Source organism: Mytilus galloprovincialis, chromosome 3, assembly GCF_965363235.1.
Source record: "Mytilus galloprovincialis chromosome 3, xbMytGall1.hap1.1, whole genome shotgun sequence".
Lineage (NCBI taxonomy): Eukaryota > Metazoa > Mollusca > Bivalvia > Mytilida > Mytilidae > Mytilus > Mytilus galloprovincialis.
This window is the reverse complement of record NC_134840.1, coordinates 9,965,135-9,981,173: the sequence shown is the minus strand read 5'-3', so window position 1 is coordinate 9,981,173 and position 16,039 is coordinate 9,965,135. Positions and strand designations below refer to the sequence as shown.

Sequence of the window (16,039 nt, the reverse complement as noted above, 5' to 3'; positions counted from 1 at the left end):
GTAGTACTTTATACCAATCATTCTGTACACGGCACATGACAATGTAGTACTTTATACCAATCATTCTGTACACGGCACATGACAATGTAGTACTTTATACCAATCATTCTGTACACGGCACATAACAATGTAGTACTTTATACCAATCATTCTGTACACGGCACATGACAATGTAGTACTTTATACCAATCATTCTGTACACGGCACATGACAATGTAGTACTTTATACCAATCATTCTGTACACGGCACATGACAATGTAGTACTTTATACCAATCATTCTGTACACGGCACATGACAATGTAGTACTTTATACCAATCATTCTGTACACGGCATGACAATGTAGTACTTTATACCAATCATTCTGTACACGGCACATGACAATGTAGTACTTTATACCAATCATTCTGTACACGGCACATGACAATGTAGTACTTTATACCAATCATTCTGTACACGGCACATGACAATGTAGTACTTTATACCAATCATTCTGTACACGGCACATGACAATGTAGTACTTTATACCAATCATTCTGTACACGGCATGACAATGTAGTACTTTATACCAATCATTCTGTACACGGCACATGACAATGTAGTACTTTATACCAATCATTCTGTACACGGCACATGACAATGTAGTACTTTATACCAATCATTCTGTACACGGCACATGACAATGTAGTACTTTATACCAATCATTCTGTACACGGCACATAACAATGTAGTACTTTATACCAATCATTCTGTACACGGCATGACAATGTAGTACTTTATACCAATCATTCTGTACACGGCATGACAATGTAGTACTTTATACCAATCATTCTGTACACGGCATGACAATGTAGTACTTTATACCAATCATTCTGTACACGGCACATGACAATGTAGTACTTTATACCAATCATTCTGTACACGGAACATGACAATGTAGTACTTTATACCAATCATTCTGTACACGGCACATGACAATGTAGTACTTTATACCAATCATTCTGTACACGGCATGACAATGTAGTACTTTATACCAATCATTCTGTACACGGCACATGACAATGTAGTACTTTATACCAATCATTCTGTACACGGCACATGACAATGTAGTACTTTATACCAATCATTCTGTACACGGCATGACAATGTAGTACTTTATACCAATCATTCTGTACACGGCACATGACAATGTAGTAATTTATACCAATCATTCTGTACACGGCACATGACAATGTAGTACTTTATACCAATCATTCTGTACACGGCACATAACAATGTAGTACTTTATACCAATCATTCTGTACACAGCATGACAATGTAGTACTTTATACCAATCATTCTGTACACGGAACATGACAATGTAGTACTTTATACCAATCATTCTGTACACGGCATGACAATGTAGTACTTTATACCAATCATTCTGTACACGGCACATAACAATGTAGTACTTTATACCAATCATTCTGTACACGGCATGACAATGTAGTACTTTATACCAATCATTCTGTACACGGCATGACAATGTAGTACTTTATACCAATCATTCTGTACACGGCATGACAATGTAGTACTTTATACCAATCATTCTGTACACGGCACATGACAATGTAGTACTTTATACCAATCATTCTGTACACGGAACATGACAATGTAGTACTTTATACCAATCATTCTGTACACGGCACATGACAATGTAGTACTTTATACCAATCATTCTGTACACGGCATGACAATGTAGTACTTTATACCAATCATTCTGTACACGGCACATGACAATGTAGTACTTTATACCAATCATTCTGTACACGGCACATGACAATGTAGTACTTTATACCAATCATTCTGTACACGGCATGACAATGTAGTACTTTATACCAATCATTCTGTACACGGCACATGACAATGTAGTAATTTATACCAATCATTCTGTACACGGCACATGACAATGTAGTACTTTATACCAATCATTCTGTACACGGCACATAACAATGTAGTACTTTATACCAATCATTCTGTACACAGCATGACAATGTAGTACTTTATACCAATCATTCTGTACACGGAACATGACAATGTAGTACTTTATACCAATCATTCTGTACACGGCATGACAATGTAGTACTTTATACCAATCATTCTGTACACGGCACATGACAATGTAGTACTTTATACCAATCATTCTGTACACGGCACATGACAATGTAGTACTTTATACCAATCATTCTGTACACGGCATGACAATGTAGTACTTTATACCAATCATTCTGTACACGGCACATGACAATGTAGTACTTTATACCAATCATTCTGTACACGGCACATGACAATGTAGTACTTTATACCAATCATTCTGTACACGGCACATGACAATGTAGTACTTTATACCAATCATTCTGTACACGGCACATGACAATGTAGTACTTTATACCAATCATTCTGTACACGGCACATGACAATGTAGTACTTTATACCAATCATTCTGTACACGGCACATGACAATGTAGTACTTTATACCAATCATTCTGTACACGGCACATGACAATGTAGTAAACTGTCGCAACTGTCACTTTTCTAACGGAGTACTTATCTTAGTATCAGTACGATTACACTATGAGCCATCTTTTATCAAAACTTCAAATGAATAAGATTTATCTTATGAACATTTTTACAGTCATATGTATTTATTGGAAAAACTTTAGTGCAAAAAGGGTTAATACTTTTAGAAATGTAAATAAAACATAGTACTCTCGCTTCTCTTGCACTTTATAACAATGTGGTACAATAAGTTCACATTATTGAAACTAATTAGAATAAAAGCTTTTTTAATGTCAAATACTCCATAAATCTTTCCGATTTGAAGGATTTCTGTTATATTCAATTGTAATTAGTCCTGTGTTTACAGTATTGTTTAAGTTTGTATTTTATCATCGGGATGAAGGTCTTTAATAGTTGTTTTTCTAAATTTTTATTGATCATTTTTTGTCCATCTGTACGATTAAATAGTTACAATTATTTTCCATTATGAATTCTACGTCTGTTATTATACTCAGGTTGTTCATGTTTTACTACTTTCTTTGTGTACTTTCGGTCATCGTATCTCACCAAATGCTTTAACCAAATTATGAAGGTTAAAACTCCGATAATTCCCTGCTGCTAGATAATAATCGATAAATAGAATATCTTAATGGCTACGCTTCCTTTATATTTACTTTAATATAATATCACAAATATACAAAGTTACATCTCAAGTCATTTAACCTTTAATAGAGAAAAATTGCTAAACGCAACACACAGCAAGACTGTTATTATCAAAGTCAATCTTTGGCGCTAAAAAGGTTGATCAACTTTGAGGAAACAATTGATTGAGTGGAGTTTCACAGAAAGACCATGATTATTAATAATTGTCTTATTTGCTAAAATATAACGACATATCAAATATGTTAGTTTTGGAGCAAGCTTGAATACTTAGTATATTGAAACACCAAGATTTATATATCAATCAACTGCCTCTATCAAATATGGAACTTACTGAAAAACGATTTCTTCAATCGTATAATATAGTATTCGTTATTCTTCTTGGAATATTTTACGGTCATTGTGTTTTGGAACCCCGAATGTATTTAACTCGATATGGGCGTTTGAAAGGGATGCTTATTCAGTTTCAAGATGCACAGTTAGGTCCGGTAGAGGTTATCAGTGGACTACAGTATGCTTGGACTAGGCGTAAAATGTTACAGTTTATGCCACCTATCAATTCACTAGAAAAATGGCTAGGTATAAGGATCTTTACAAATGTAAATTATCGGGGTATATGCCCTCAAAAGAATTTATCGGATACAAATATACCCAAAGGAAACATTATGGAAAAGGATTCTGAAATGTTGCAAATGTATTTCTTTCAACAACGTGAAGATTGTTTAAGTTTGAATCTATACATTCCTTTCAGAGGTAAGCAATTTTAATTCATGCAAATATAATTCTTTGCTAATTCAATTCAAATGACACACTTGATATTTCAGAAGATCGAAAACAATATCTTAGCAATTATACCGTCTTATAATAATTTTACAGCTATAGGCGCTGGTACATTGGAATTCATCAGAGAAATCAATTTCAATTCAGAGGAGTTCTGTTCAATCAATAAAGTTTGATCCTATGTCATAATTAAATTTTCTTGATCTTTGGGAATAGGCTAGGATCGGATGATCAAAATTCTGTTTTACAAATTTATTACTACAGTACAAATATTGAAATTAAGAGCTATTTCCAACCTATTTAATATAACTTTATTTAAACCGCATGACATACTTGAAATTATCGTCAAGTTAGCGCGAGGTGACATAAAATAAGAAGTAAATTTTGAAGGCAATATACTATCAACTGTATATATGTGTAAACCGCCTGACATTCTTCAAATGATTGTTTCAATATCTCTGTGTTTCAACAGCAACTGGTAACACCACTGTTCGGTTACTAAACACGAAATGGTCACTGGTACCGCTCAATACTACGATTTCCTCTAGGTTTTTATTTCTATTCTTCTGTTGCTATTATGTCAATTTCTGTTCCTTTTTTTTAATAAACGAATACGGACAATGGTCACTATGTTTTCATTTTGTTTACAGAGAATTTACCTTACAGTTTCAAAACTGAAGAATATACAAATATGTTGTCATTTGTAATTATTTCCATTCTTTGAATACATCTGTGGCATACGTTTTTCGTCTAAATTTCTTGGTACTGACCAAATGATTCTTGCAGTCCTTTCCATTGAACATTAGAGTACACATTGTAGTTTTGATGTTTTGAGGATTGTTTTTCACAATTATTGAAGCAAATTTATCCATAATCTAAATCCCCCTTGTTTGTGAATATGAACCAACAACATGATGTGAATATTAAGTAAATTTCATATTGAGTGCTTACTGATCATGTGGGATAGGTTTTCATCCTTCAATAATAGAACAATTTACAGATAAAACAGTGTCTATTAAGCCATGAGATGAATTGTCGATCACATCCAGATTTGTTTTACTATATAAATATTTTCTTTGTGCTGTTTTACTATGACTTTGTTTGGTGTTAATGAAAGTATCTTCACTGATTTATCCTACTTTTCTATAGTAAATTATATTTATACATTTACGGTCGTATTAATAAATCATCAAATAACTTCCGTAATGCCATTTTGGATGTGTGATGGATTTTAAGGTCACAAAGTCCTTGTATCAAACAATTTGCATTTAATCAATTTATTTTCTCAGACCATAAGGATACACCAATTTGCAGATACTGATCTAAGACCACGGGGGATCCGCCAATCATTTTTCATCATACACGTATAAAAGACAATCTTAATTTAAAAACCTTTCAATGGGCCTGCTTCCAAACTTTGCTATTCAGTATGAAAAATATTGTGGATCTTTCGTTAGTTTTCTGCGATGTCTGTTGTAATTACATTCATTTGTATTGCTTATAACCAAGCACGGAAAGGGTTTCAAACGTGGGCTCTAGTGTAGACCTGTTCCGCTTTTCCTTGGTAAATAAATTAGACAAACAGATAACTTGAAAATTAGTTCAAAGATTTGTTATTGGTACATCTTCACTGAATTCATTTACATTTTTATTATGTCGTCGGTTTCCTGTCTCTTTAATAAATAACTAAGAAGATTGCAAAACACATGCCTTTTTAGCGTATTATAATTTTTAGCATTTCATATATTCTCTTCTGATGTTATATCTTTGTAAACACGTCAGTATCAAACCATACGATGCAATATATAAAACACATACTTACATTTAATGGTTGTTATAGTTCTCTATCTGGTAGTTTTACATTTATGTAACTATTTAATGTTGAAAATATATTTATATAAAAAATAACACCATACAAATCGATATATCTGAAAAATCTATTAGTCAACTTTAGCAGACTTCCAAATTATGTAAAGCATATTATGTGATATTCGTTGTTTAACGTAATAAAATCTTCAATTTTATTTAGTAATTCATAAGTATTAGAATGTATGCTGGTTTATCATACAGTTCGTTCACAGAAAGATAAGTTAACCTTTGATCACGTTTATATACCAAGGAAAACATATCTTGTATTATTGTATTTACTGATTAGTTATTAATAACTGCTCTAATGGAAACTGGAAAAAATAAATGAAAATAATGACAGAGCAATATTGAAAAGTCTGGAATCCCCGGATGACCAGACTAAATCAGCAAAGGTCAGTAATTATCCTCAACCTATGTTGTAGTCAGGAACTTAATATCCTCTATCATCCCTTCATGGCATTCAAGAAATTGTTGTTGGGAATATTCTTTGATATTGACAATAATAGGAAACAGACGCCTTTTATAGAAAATGATGTATTACAGACGCAGTGAATTTCTGTATCAGAATACTACTTCGTCAATCCATTTGATTTCTTGACGTTTTGAAGACCACTTTATCATTTAAGTTAGCCATATAGCTTGGCATCATTGGGGATATCATATGGTCATCAGTCATGTTGGTAATTGTCATAGAAATCAGAGTTAGCGGAGAAGTAAAAATAACGGGGATAATATATCACAACTGATAGGTAATTGCTATTGCAATGTAGATGTTCCAAACCGTATGAGTATTTGAACCATACGCGTTCGGTCTGAAAGGTATACGTACTTTTTTCGAAATACGCATACAGTCGGACGGTTCGCGTACGGCCTGACTAATATTAAGAAGATGGTCAAGCTTATTAGATGCAAATGTATATAACAGATCAACATAACTTATATCTCAAATTAATATAAAAAATTCAATAGTAATTCAAATAAAAACTTTTAATATTATAACTATTTAAGAAAATCACGCTTATTTAATCTGTTAATCTCCTGTAATTAGCATGTCAGTAAATTCATTAATTGCAGCCCAGTATGCTCATTGAAATTAAAGTAATCGTAAGTAAACATAGAGTGGGAGGACAATAGTTTTAAAATATTTAGGAACTTTACCAAACTAGAGGCTCTAAAGAGCCTGTGTCGCTCACCTTGGTCTATGTGAATATTAAAGGAAGCAGATGGATTCATGACAAAATTGTGTTTTGGTGATGGTGATGTGTTTGTACATCTTACTTTACTGAACATTCTTGCTGCTTAAAATTATCTCTATCTATAATGAACTTGGCCCATTAGTTTCAGTGGAAAATGTTAGTAAAAATTTACAAATTTTATGAAAATTGTTAAAAATTGACTATAAAGAACAATAACTCATAAGGGATGTTGACTAATTTGTAAATCTTACTTTGCTGAACATTATTGTTGTTTACAGTTTATCTCTATCAATAATAATATTCAAGATAATGACCAAAAACAGCAAAATTTCCTTAAAACTAACAATTCAGGGTCAGCAACCCAACAACGGGTTGTCCGATTCATCTAAAAATTTCAGAGCAGATAAATGTTGACCTGATAAACAATTTTACCCCATGTCAGATTTGCTCTAAATGCTTTGGGTTTAGAGTTATAAGCCAAAAACTGCATTTTACCCCATGTTCTATTTTTAGCCATAGCGGCCATCTTGGTTGGATGGCCGGATCACCGGACACATTTTTCAAACTACTAACCCAAAAGATGATTGTGGCCAAGTTTGGATTAATTTGGCCCAGTAGTTTCAGAGGAGAAGATTTTTGTAAAAGATTACTAAGATTTACGAAAAATGGTTAAAAATTGACTATAAAGGGCAATAACTCCTAAAGGGGTCAACTGACCATTTCAGTCATGTTGACTTATTTGTAAATCTTACTTTGGTGAACATTATTGCTGTTTACAGTTTATCTCTGTCTATAATAATATTCATGATAATAACCAAAAAAAGAAAAATTTCCTTAAAATTACTAATTCAGGGCCAGCAACCCAACAACGGGTTGTCCGATTCATCTGAAAATTTCAGGGTAGATAGATCTTGAACTGATAAACAATTTTACCCCCATGTCAGATTTGTTCTAAATGCTTTGGGTTTTGAGTTATAAGCCAAAAACTGCATTTTACCCCACGTTCTATTTTTAGCCATGGCGGCCATCTTGGTTTGATGGCCGGGTCACCGGACACATTTTTCAAAATACTAACCCAAAAGATGATTGTGGCCAAGTTTGGATTAATTTGGCCCAGTAGTTTCAGAGGAGAAGATTTTTGTAAAATATTACTAAGATTTACGAAAAATGGTTAAAAATTGACTATAAAGGGCAATAACTCCTAAAGGGGTCAACTGACCATTTCAGTCATGTTGACTTATTTGTAAATCTTACTTTGCTGAACATTATTGCTGTTTACTGTTTATCTCTATCTATAATAATATTCAAGATAATAACCAAAAACAGCAAAATTTCCTTAAAATTACTAATTTAGGGGCAGCAACCCAACAACGGGTTATCCGATTCATCTGAAAATTTTAGGGCAGATAGATCTTCACCTGTTTAACAATTCTACCCCATGTCAGATTTGCTCTAAATGCTTTGGTTTTTGAGTTATAAGCCAAAAACTGCATTTTACCCCTATGTTCTATTTTTAGCCGTGGCGGCCATCTTGGATGATTGGCCGGGTCACCGGACACATTTTTTAAACTAGATACCCCAAAGATGATTGTGGCCAAGTTTGGATTAATTTAGCCCAGTAGTTTCAGAGGAGAAGATTTTTGTAAAAGATTACTAAGATTTACGAAAAATGGTTAAAAATTGACTATAAAGGGCAATAACTCCTTAAGGGGTCAACTGACCATTTCGGTCATGTTGACTTATTTGTAAATCTTACTTTGCTGAACATTATTGCTGTTTACAGTTTATCTCTATCTATAATAAAATTCAAGATAATAACCAAAAACAGCAAAATTTCCATAAAATTACCAATTCAGGGGCAGTAACCCATCAACAGGTTGTCCGATTCATCTGAAAATTTCTGGGCAGATAGATCTTGACCTGATAAACAATTTTACCCCATGTCAGATTTGCTCTAAATGCTTTGGTTTTTGAGTTATAAGCCAAAAACTGCATTTTACCCCTATGTTCTATTTTTAGCCATGGCGGCCATCTTGGTTGGTTGGCGGGGTCACCGGACACATTTTTTAAACTAGATACCCCAATGATGATTGTGGCCAAGTTTGATTAAATTTGGCTTAGTAGTTTCAGAGGAGAAGATTTTTGTAAAAGTTAACGACGACGGACGCAGGACGACGACGGACGCAGGACGACGGACGCCGGACGCAAAGTGATGGGAAAAGCTCACTTGGCCCTTCGGGCCAGGTGAGCTAAAAATGCATATGCAAAGGAACATGCATGAACAAAACATGTTAATGTAAAAAAAAATATGACGTTCTTTGCGGAGGCCAGTGTCACCTTGAGTAAAAAAATAGGATTCACGAATATACAAATAAACAAATATTTAGTCAATTGTTCGCTTATTCACTTTATCCATCTAACTGTAATAATACCAATTTGTATAACTAAAAATTAAGATTTTGATAAATGTTTGTTCAGATTTAACCCATATGATCCCAAAACATATATGGTCAACAGGACCGTACGCGTATAATTATACGGTCCGACCGAACGCGTAATGTCGGACCGTACGAGTATACGTACACGATCCAGACCGTACGCGTACGGTCCCACTACTCGTATGGTTTAACATACATAACTTCTTATCTTATAATTATATTCAATGCCTAAAACAGGAAACTAAGAAGGTTATCAAGTTATTGTTAGTTGTTTTAAAAATGTTTCTATGAATATTTGTACATAGACAATGAAAACACATTAAGCTGTACTGTTCCAATCACTTTAAATGTGAAATTTAAAAAAATCAAAACACCACGACGTGGGTGTTGCTGACCAAATACAATATAGAAAAGGAAAACAACATCAAATTATATTTATGCATCCGAAGCTTTTTACTAGATTCAGGTTCATCAGGAACACTAAAAGCCAAATATTTGAAGGCCAATGTATAAGACCGAAACATGTCAAAGTATCAAACTATGGATGCTTAATTATCTTTTTTTTTTAAAGTTTGTTTTTCTTCAATTAAAGGAAGCATCCAAATGTGTACAGTAGTATTGTTAACATACCTCGAAAATTAAGTCGAATGAATGATAGTGTACAAATGTAGGTGACACAGGTGCTCTCAACATTTTCTTGTGCAACACATAATATCGAAGACTAATTGGATAGCAGAAATTGATATTTTGGAGAAAAAGAATAATAAGATTGGCTTCAAATGTCCTTAAGTTCAATTAAGAATATCGTGAATATTCCTAGACATAAATTGACTTGGATAGAGAACTTCATGGATTCTTCAATATTTTCAACTGAAATATTACACAAATCAATTTGTAAGGATAAAACCTTATCCTCAATTGGTGTTAGCAAAAAATGAAACGTGTTTTAAGAATTAATGGAAATCTTTTTGTTAATCAATTGTATTTTGTCATGTTTAACTTTTAAGAAAAGAATTATGTAAAAAATATATAAACGGAAATTTTTACAATTTATGCTTCTAACAAATCACTTATCATTTATATGGATACAGACGTACGAGTGTCTGTGTACGAAGAAGTATATTATGGCATTTTTAGAAACATATTTATTATCTAAAAAGTCTTTTGATATGAGATTCTTTTACCAAAAATATTTTGGTTTGAATTGTTTCTTAAGAGTTTTAGGGTTTTCTTTTTACAAATTATATTAAATTTCTATTAATTTTTTTTAAATGTTAATGTAAATGAAAATAAAATAATTACCGAAAAAATTGAAATTATTTTTTTTACTAAAGGCAATAAAATGAAGTATTCAAAATTGTATAGAAAAAATTAAAAATGCACAAAACTTTAGTATTTAAAAATAATAGCTGTTTACTAATTTGGGTAATTAGTGGAACATAACAAGATACTGGAAACTAAGATTGGACTCTTTATGAAACTATTTAACAAACGTATTTGTTGAGTATATATATATATATATATATTTGTTGAGTATATATATATATATATATATATAAGTTTATAAAAGTAAACCTGGTTAAAAAGGATGACATATGAGCAAATAAAGAATCATATCTATCTTAATAAAAATAATTAGCAAAAATATCGAACTTAATGGCAAATTCAAAACGGAAATTCCTTATCAAATGTCAAAATGATAATCTCAAACTCATCAAACGAATGGAAAACCACTGTCATATTCATGACTTGAAACGGACAGACATATACAATTATAAGTTGTTTTTCTAGGCACTTTACTGATGTCCATTTATTTATCTATTCGTTTGACGTTTGTGAGCTTTTGATTCTGCCATTTGATTAGGAACTTTTTTTTATGAGTTTTCCTCTAAGTTCAGTATATCTTTATTTTACTTTATATATATAAAGTGCATAGAAAATCAACCTAACGTTGTTAGGTCATATTTGTTTGTTAATTCCTCCCTGAGTGAAATTGAAGCTGTAAACAGAATACTCATTGTTTTACACATTAACAAGTGCGAAGAAAATGATCTGTTCTGGAAATAAACTCGCCAACGAATAGCCGTACAATAAGATTAACCAATGTTTACTCGTGTCAATGCTGTATTGCAGTCTATTCAAATATCACATTTTAAAAAAGACCCCGATATAACAAGTGGGTAAAATTGACTTTTACTGTTAGAATAACTCAATCAATGGCAAACAAATGGTACCTCAAACGGATTAGCCAATGTTTCCTTGAGTCAAAGGTTTTAAGAAGTGTGTAATAAATCATTTCCTAATGAATAGTCGGGATGTAGTTGGTATATCTTAGTATTCCGATATTTATAACGAATTCTTCTTGTTTGTTATACCAACTTCAAACTAAGGATTTGTTTCATGTCTACGTATATATCCATTTGTAGAACTAGAACATAATTAATCCTTATAAGGGTAATTGTTATCCACGGAATATATGTAATACAAGGAAATAAAATAGCTGAAGCCATTATTGTAATGTAATACAACCCACTAGAGAACCTTTGGAGATTTATAATTGATTTCTACTTAAAATCTCATTTCTTAGTTGTGTCTGATTATGTGCTAAGCCATGCCTTTCGTCTTTGTCTTAGACACTAATTCAGTAACTGTAAAAGATAAAAGTAAAAATGATGCAAAATTGAGGAAAGCCCATGTTTTCCTGTTAATACAAGGCATGTTTCTTATATTAACTCGGGGGAAAATCGATCTTTAAACATGGCGATATAACACAATTCAAAGGAGAAATAATTTGACTAAATAACTCCATTTCTGTTTTATATTGTTTGTTATATTTGAGGGATTTGACATTTTATCGAATACGGCAATACGTCTAATGCCAACAGCGAAACTAATGCGTTTGTTTGTCTGTTGTTTATACTGTAAATCCTTCAAAATGGTGTGACAATGGTAGACCACTGGTGTGTTAATGGTAAAGGAACTGGTATTTTGTTAGCAGTGTTATTATTTCGCATCCTTACAGAGTCGTCAGTGCTATTATTTCATATCCTTACAGAGTCAGCAGATATTTAATAAACAAAGTGTCATTGACTTCTTAAGTTATCTAAATCTAATCAATACACTATTACACAGGGTTTAACAAGTGTTTTCAATAAACAGTGGCGTTAGATTGACAACATGAAATTCTTGCTGTGGACAAGGCTAACATATTTACTACTACAGATGATCCAATATTCCTCAGCTGATTTTACTGGATTTAAAAGTATAGAACCTAGACGGTTCAAAAACAATTATGGCGATTTAATGGGTATGCTTATAACTTTTAGGAATATCAAACTGCGACCTGTACAAATATTTAAGGAATTACCATTTGCTTCAGTCTTTGCTAAAAAGGGACGATTTTGTCCTCCTCATAAACAACAAGCATGGTCAGATAAACAGATTAGTGTGTTCACAAGTAAACGTAATTATGGAGTTTGCAAGCAACTTCTTTTGCACGAAGGGAAATTGGTTCAGCAATTCCCGTTGCTATACATAGAACGTATGCAACGTAAATCTCAATTCATTGTTTTTCAAACAGAGGATTGTTTATTTATGAATCTGTATATTCCAACAATAGGTGAGTAAATCTTTGTTATAAACTATCGTCTTTCCTGTCACAGTGAAGTGTTATATCTAGGCACCGATTATATTTATAGTAGCATTAGTCGATTCTTTTGTTCAATTCAAGAACCACTATTGCGCTCAAATTTAAATGACCCAGTCTTTACAAATATTGCTTATAATTATGCGCTGAAAGTGCACCGGAAATGTCTGAAATATAAATAGATTTATTATTACTGTCAAACAAACCAGTGCACATAAGAGAATCACTATCAATTGTCTCAAGATATAACTATATAATGTGATGGTTTAGGTGTCAATTGTATAAGACTGTTCGTATCATTCTCCTAACAGTAACAAAGAGTGAGCACTGAGAGGACAAAAACAGGACATACATTTGACTCGAGGCAATCCAAAACTTGACTGATTCTTAATGTCCAACACACATTTTTTTTAAAGGTTTTTTATTTTAATTTCACACCAAAAACAAGCTTAAAAGACTTAAACTGCTTGTAAGAAATACTATTAAATGGTTTAGCAACATAATCTTGTATAACACCTAGACAAAATTTCTCATGAAATTCGAATTTAAATGTGGAAAACATAATAAAGCATTTTGACCTGTTTTTAACTACAATAGAGCGAAATGATGTTCATCAAAAGTGAGTATTCATCCTAAAAAATACCATGCGACTATGCCATGAGATGCATGTGACCGTTCAATGTATGATTTACATTATCTAGTCAATCTGTTCGTCAGTAGACAAAGTAAATTAGACCAAGCCTCACTCCGTTGTTGCACAAATAGAATGATACCACAAGTATAGATCTTCAATCAAATTATTTTCATAATAGGAACGATATAAATAAAGGCAACAGTAGTATACCGCTGTTCAAAAATCGTAAATCTATGGACAAAAAACAAAATCGGGGAAAACAAACTAAAACTGAGAGAAACGCATTAAATATAAGAGGAGAACAACGACACAACATTCAAATGTAACAAACATAGCAACGGACTAAGCATTATACAAAATCCGATGAGAATAAGCAATATAACATCAAAACCAAATACATGAATTTGGGATAGAAAAGTACCGTGACAGGTCTTATAGTAATGTGAATTCACACTCAAATATAGGAGAAATCAAACGACACAACGTACGGAAACACAACGTAAAAATGTTACACACACAGAAACGAACTATGTTATAATAATGGCCATTTTCCTGACTTGGTACAGGACATTTTTTAAAGGAAACAATGGTGGGTTGAACCTGGTTTTGTGGCATGCCAAACCTCGCAAGTTTTTTTTAGCAGATTATGTATAAAGTACAAATAATCATTCAAAAGACGCTACCAAGCAAGCTATGTATATGTATGAATGGAAGCAAAAATAATTTTTTCAATGTCAATAGTTTTGTTATCTTTATATTCTAATATAAAGACATATGTTTTGTATTCGTCAAAAAGGATCAACTAAAACATTAAAAGAAGTAAAACATCCATACGATTACTTGATTGATAGACCAATAGTTATTTAGAGGGTCGTCCTCTAAGGAATCAATGAATGATAGTATCTCATTGATACAGTGTACAAACTGTTTTAGACGACTGTATTGTTGACTTGATCGGTATTACGCATTTTATATAGGCATTATAAATGTATTACATTATTTTAATACCATCTAAAGAGACACACAGTGCAATTCATGCATACCTATTAACTGTCATATATGAAACTCAGCAAAAATTCAAGTGCGACTGCCCAAAATTCTGGAAGCAGAAAATAGCCTAAGGCCATTAATGTATCTTTAACATAACAAAGGGACATGCTTCAGTTGACCGCTTAACAATAATGTATTCTACTTCAGCGAAAATGGACGTCACACTAAACTCCGAAGCATATAGGTGTAATACCACAATTTCCCCTATTAGTCTTTGTATTATTTGTACTTTTAAAAAAATTGTGCAGAACTTAAATCTTTATCAATAAAGAAATACTTTTTCGTTTGTTTTTAAGTTTTTTGATGTCCAGTACTATAAAAAAAAATCACATAATGTTTAATTGCATATAAGAACATAATCATGGTAGTTTACCAATTAAATTTACACCCTTTTTTATCCTGTGTACAAGCTTTGAAAACATGTAATCACAACAGCAGCACAAAATTCCACATGACAATGATCAACATATATTAACAAAATACTACTATCAGTTACTGACATGCCAGCTCCATACCTCTTTTGAACTGATTGCAAGGTTATGTCATATAAAAATCAAACACAATCCTTCTATTTGTGGTTTATTATCATATCGTCATTCGATATACGAGAGGAACATACCCCTTATCATAACAACAACTGGTTTTAGAATAAATGCGTTTTTTCTGAAATAAAGAGACATCTGAGTGGATCAATATGAATTCCAAAAAATGCCATCTTTAATGACCTGACAATAATATCGTAATTTGTACAGAATATCACAATATAAAGACTTGTTCATGTTCGATTCAGTTTAATAGAGAGATTCGCAATATTTATGGGCATATTTGTTTTGATAAACATGTAGTTAACCATAACTGTTTGAACTTATGTTTGGTGTCTTATTTATTCAAAAGTGGGTTTCTTCATATTGAACTAAATACAAAATATGATTTAAGGTCAAGTTACAGTAAATGGGTAATGTCATGGATTTTGATAAATTTGCAAACAACTATGGCTCGTGTTTACTATAACTGAAAATCGAAGAAAAAAAGTTTTTTTTTTCTTTTATTCTCTCAAATATTGCTGATTAGATTCTTTCAAAATATGTTAACATCTGTACAACGTTAGCAAATTAAATAATTTCTTAAATCTATCTCAAAATCATCATATCTCTAATTTCAAACCTTTAGATTTTTTCGTACAATTATAGGGTTTTAAACCGTAAACCATTAATTTGTGTTTCCCTTT

At 32.2% G+C, this 16,039-nt stretch overlaps 1 protein-coding gene across 2 annotated transcripts in view; it reads left to right on the top strand.

Annotated features, from left to right (window-relative positions):
• Window positions 1-16,039, top strand: part of LOC143067158 (neuroligin-4, X-linked-like) — a 245,086-nt gene that overhangs the window by 39,250 nt on the left and 189,797 nt on the right. Inside the window, exon 1 of one of the 2 annotated variants that reach the window (XM_076240223.1) lies at window positions 3,440-3,951. The exons of the other annotated variant lie outside the window; for it this stretch is intronic. Coding sequence (XP_076096338.1) covers window positions 3,522-3,951 — 430 coding nt within the window. The 5' untranslated portion in view covers window positions 3,440-3,521. Of the gene's footprint in view, window positions 1-3,439; window positions 3,952-16,039 lie in introns of those variants that run through there. 2 annotated transcript variants of the gene reach the window in all.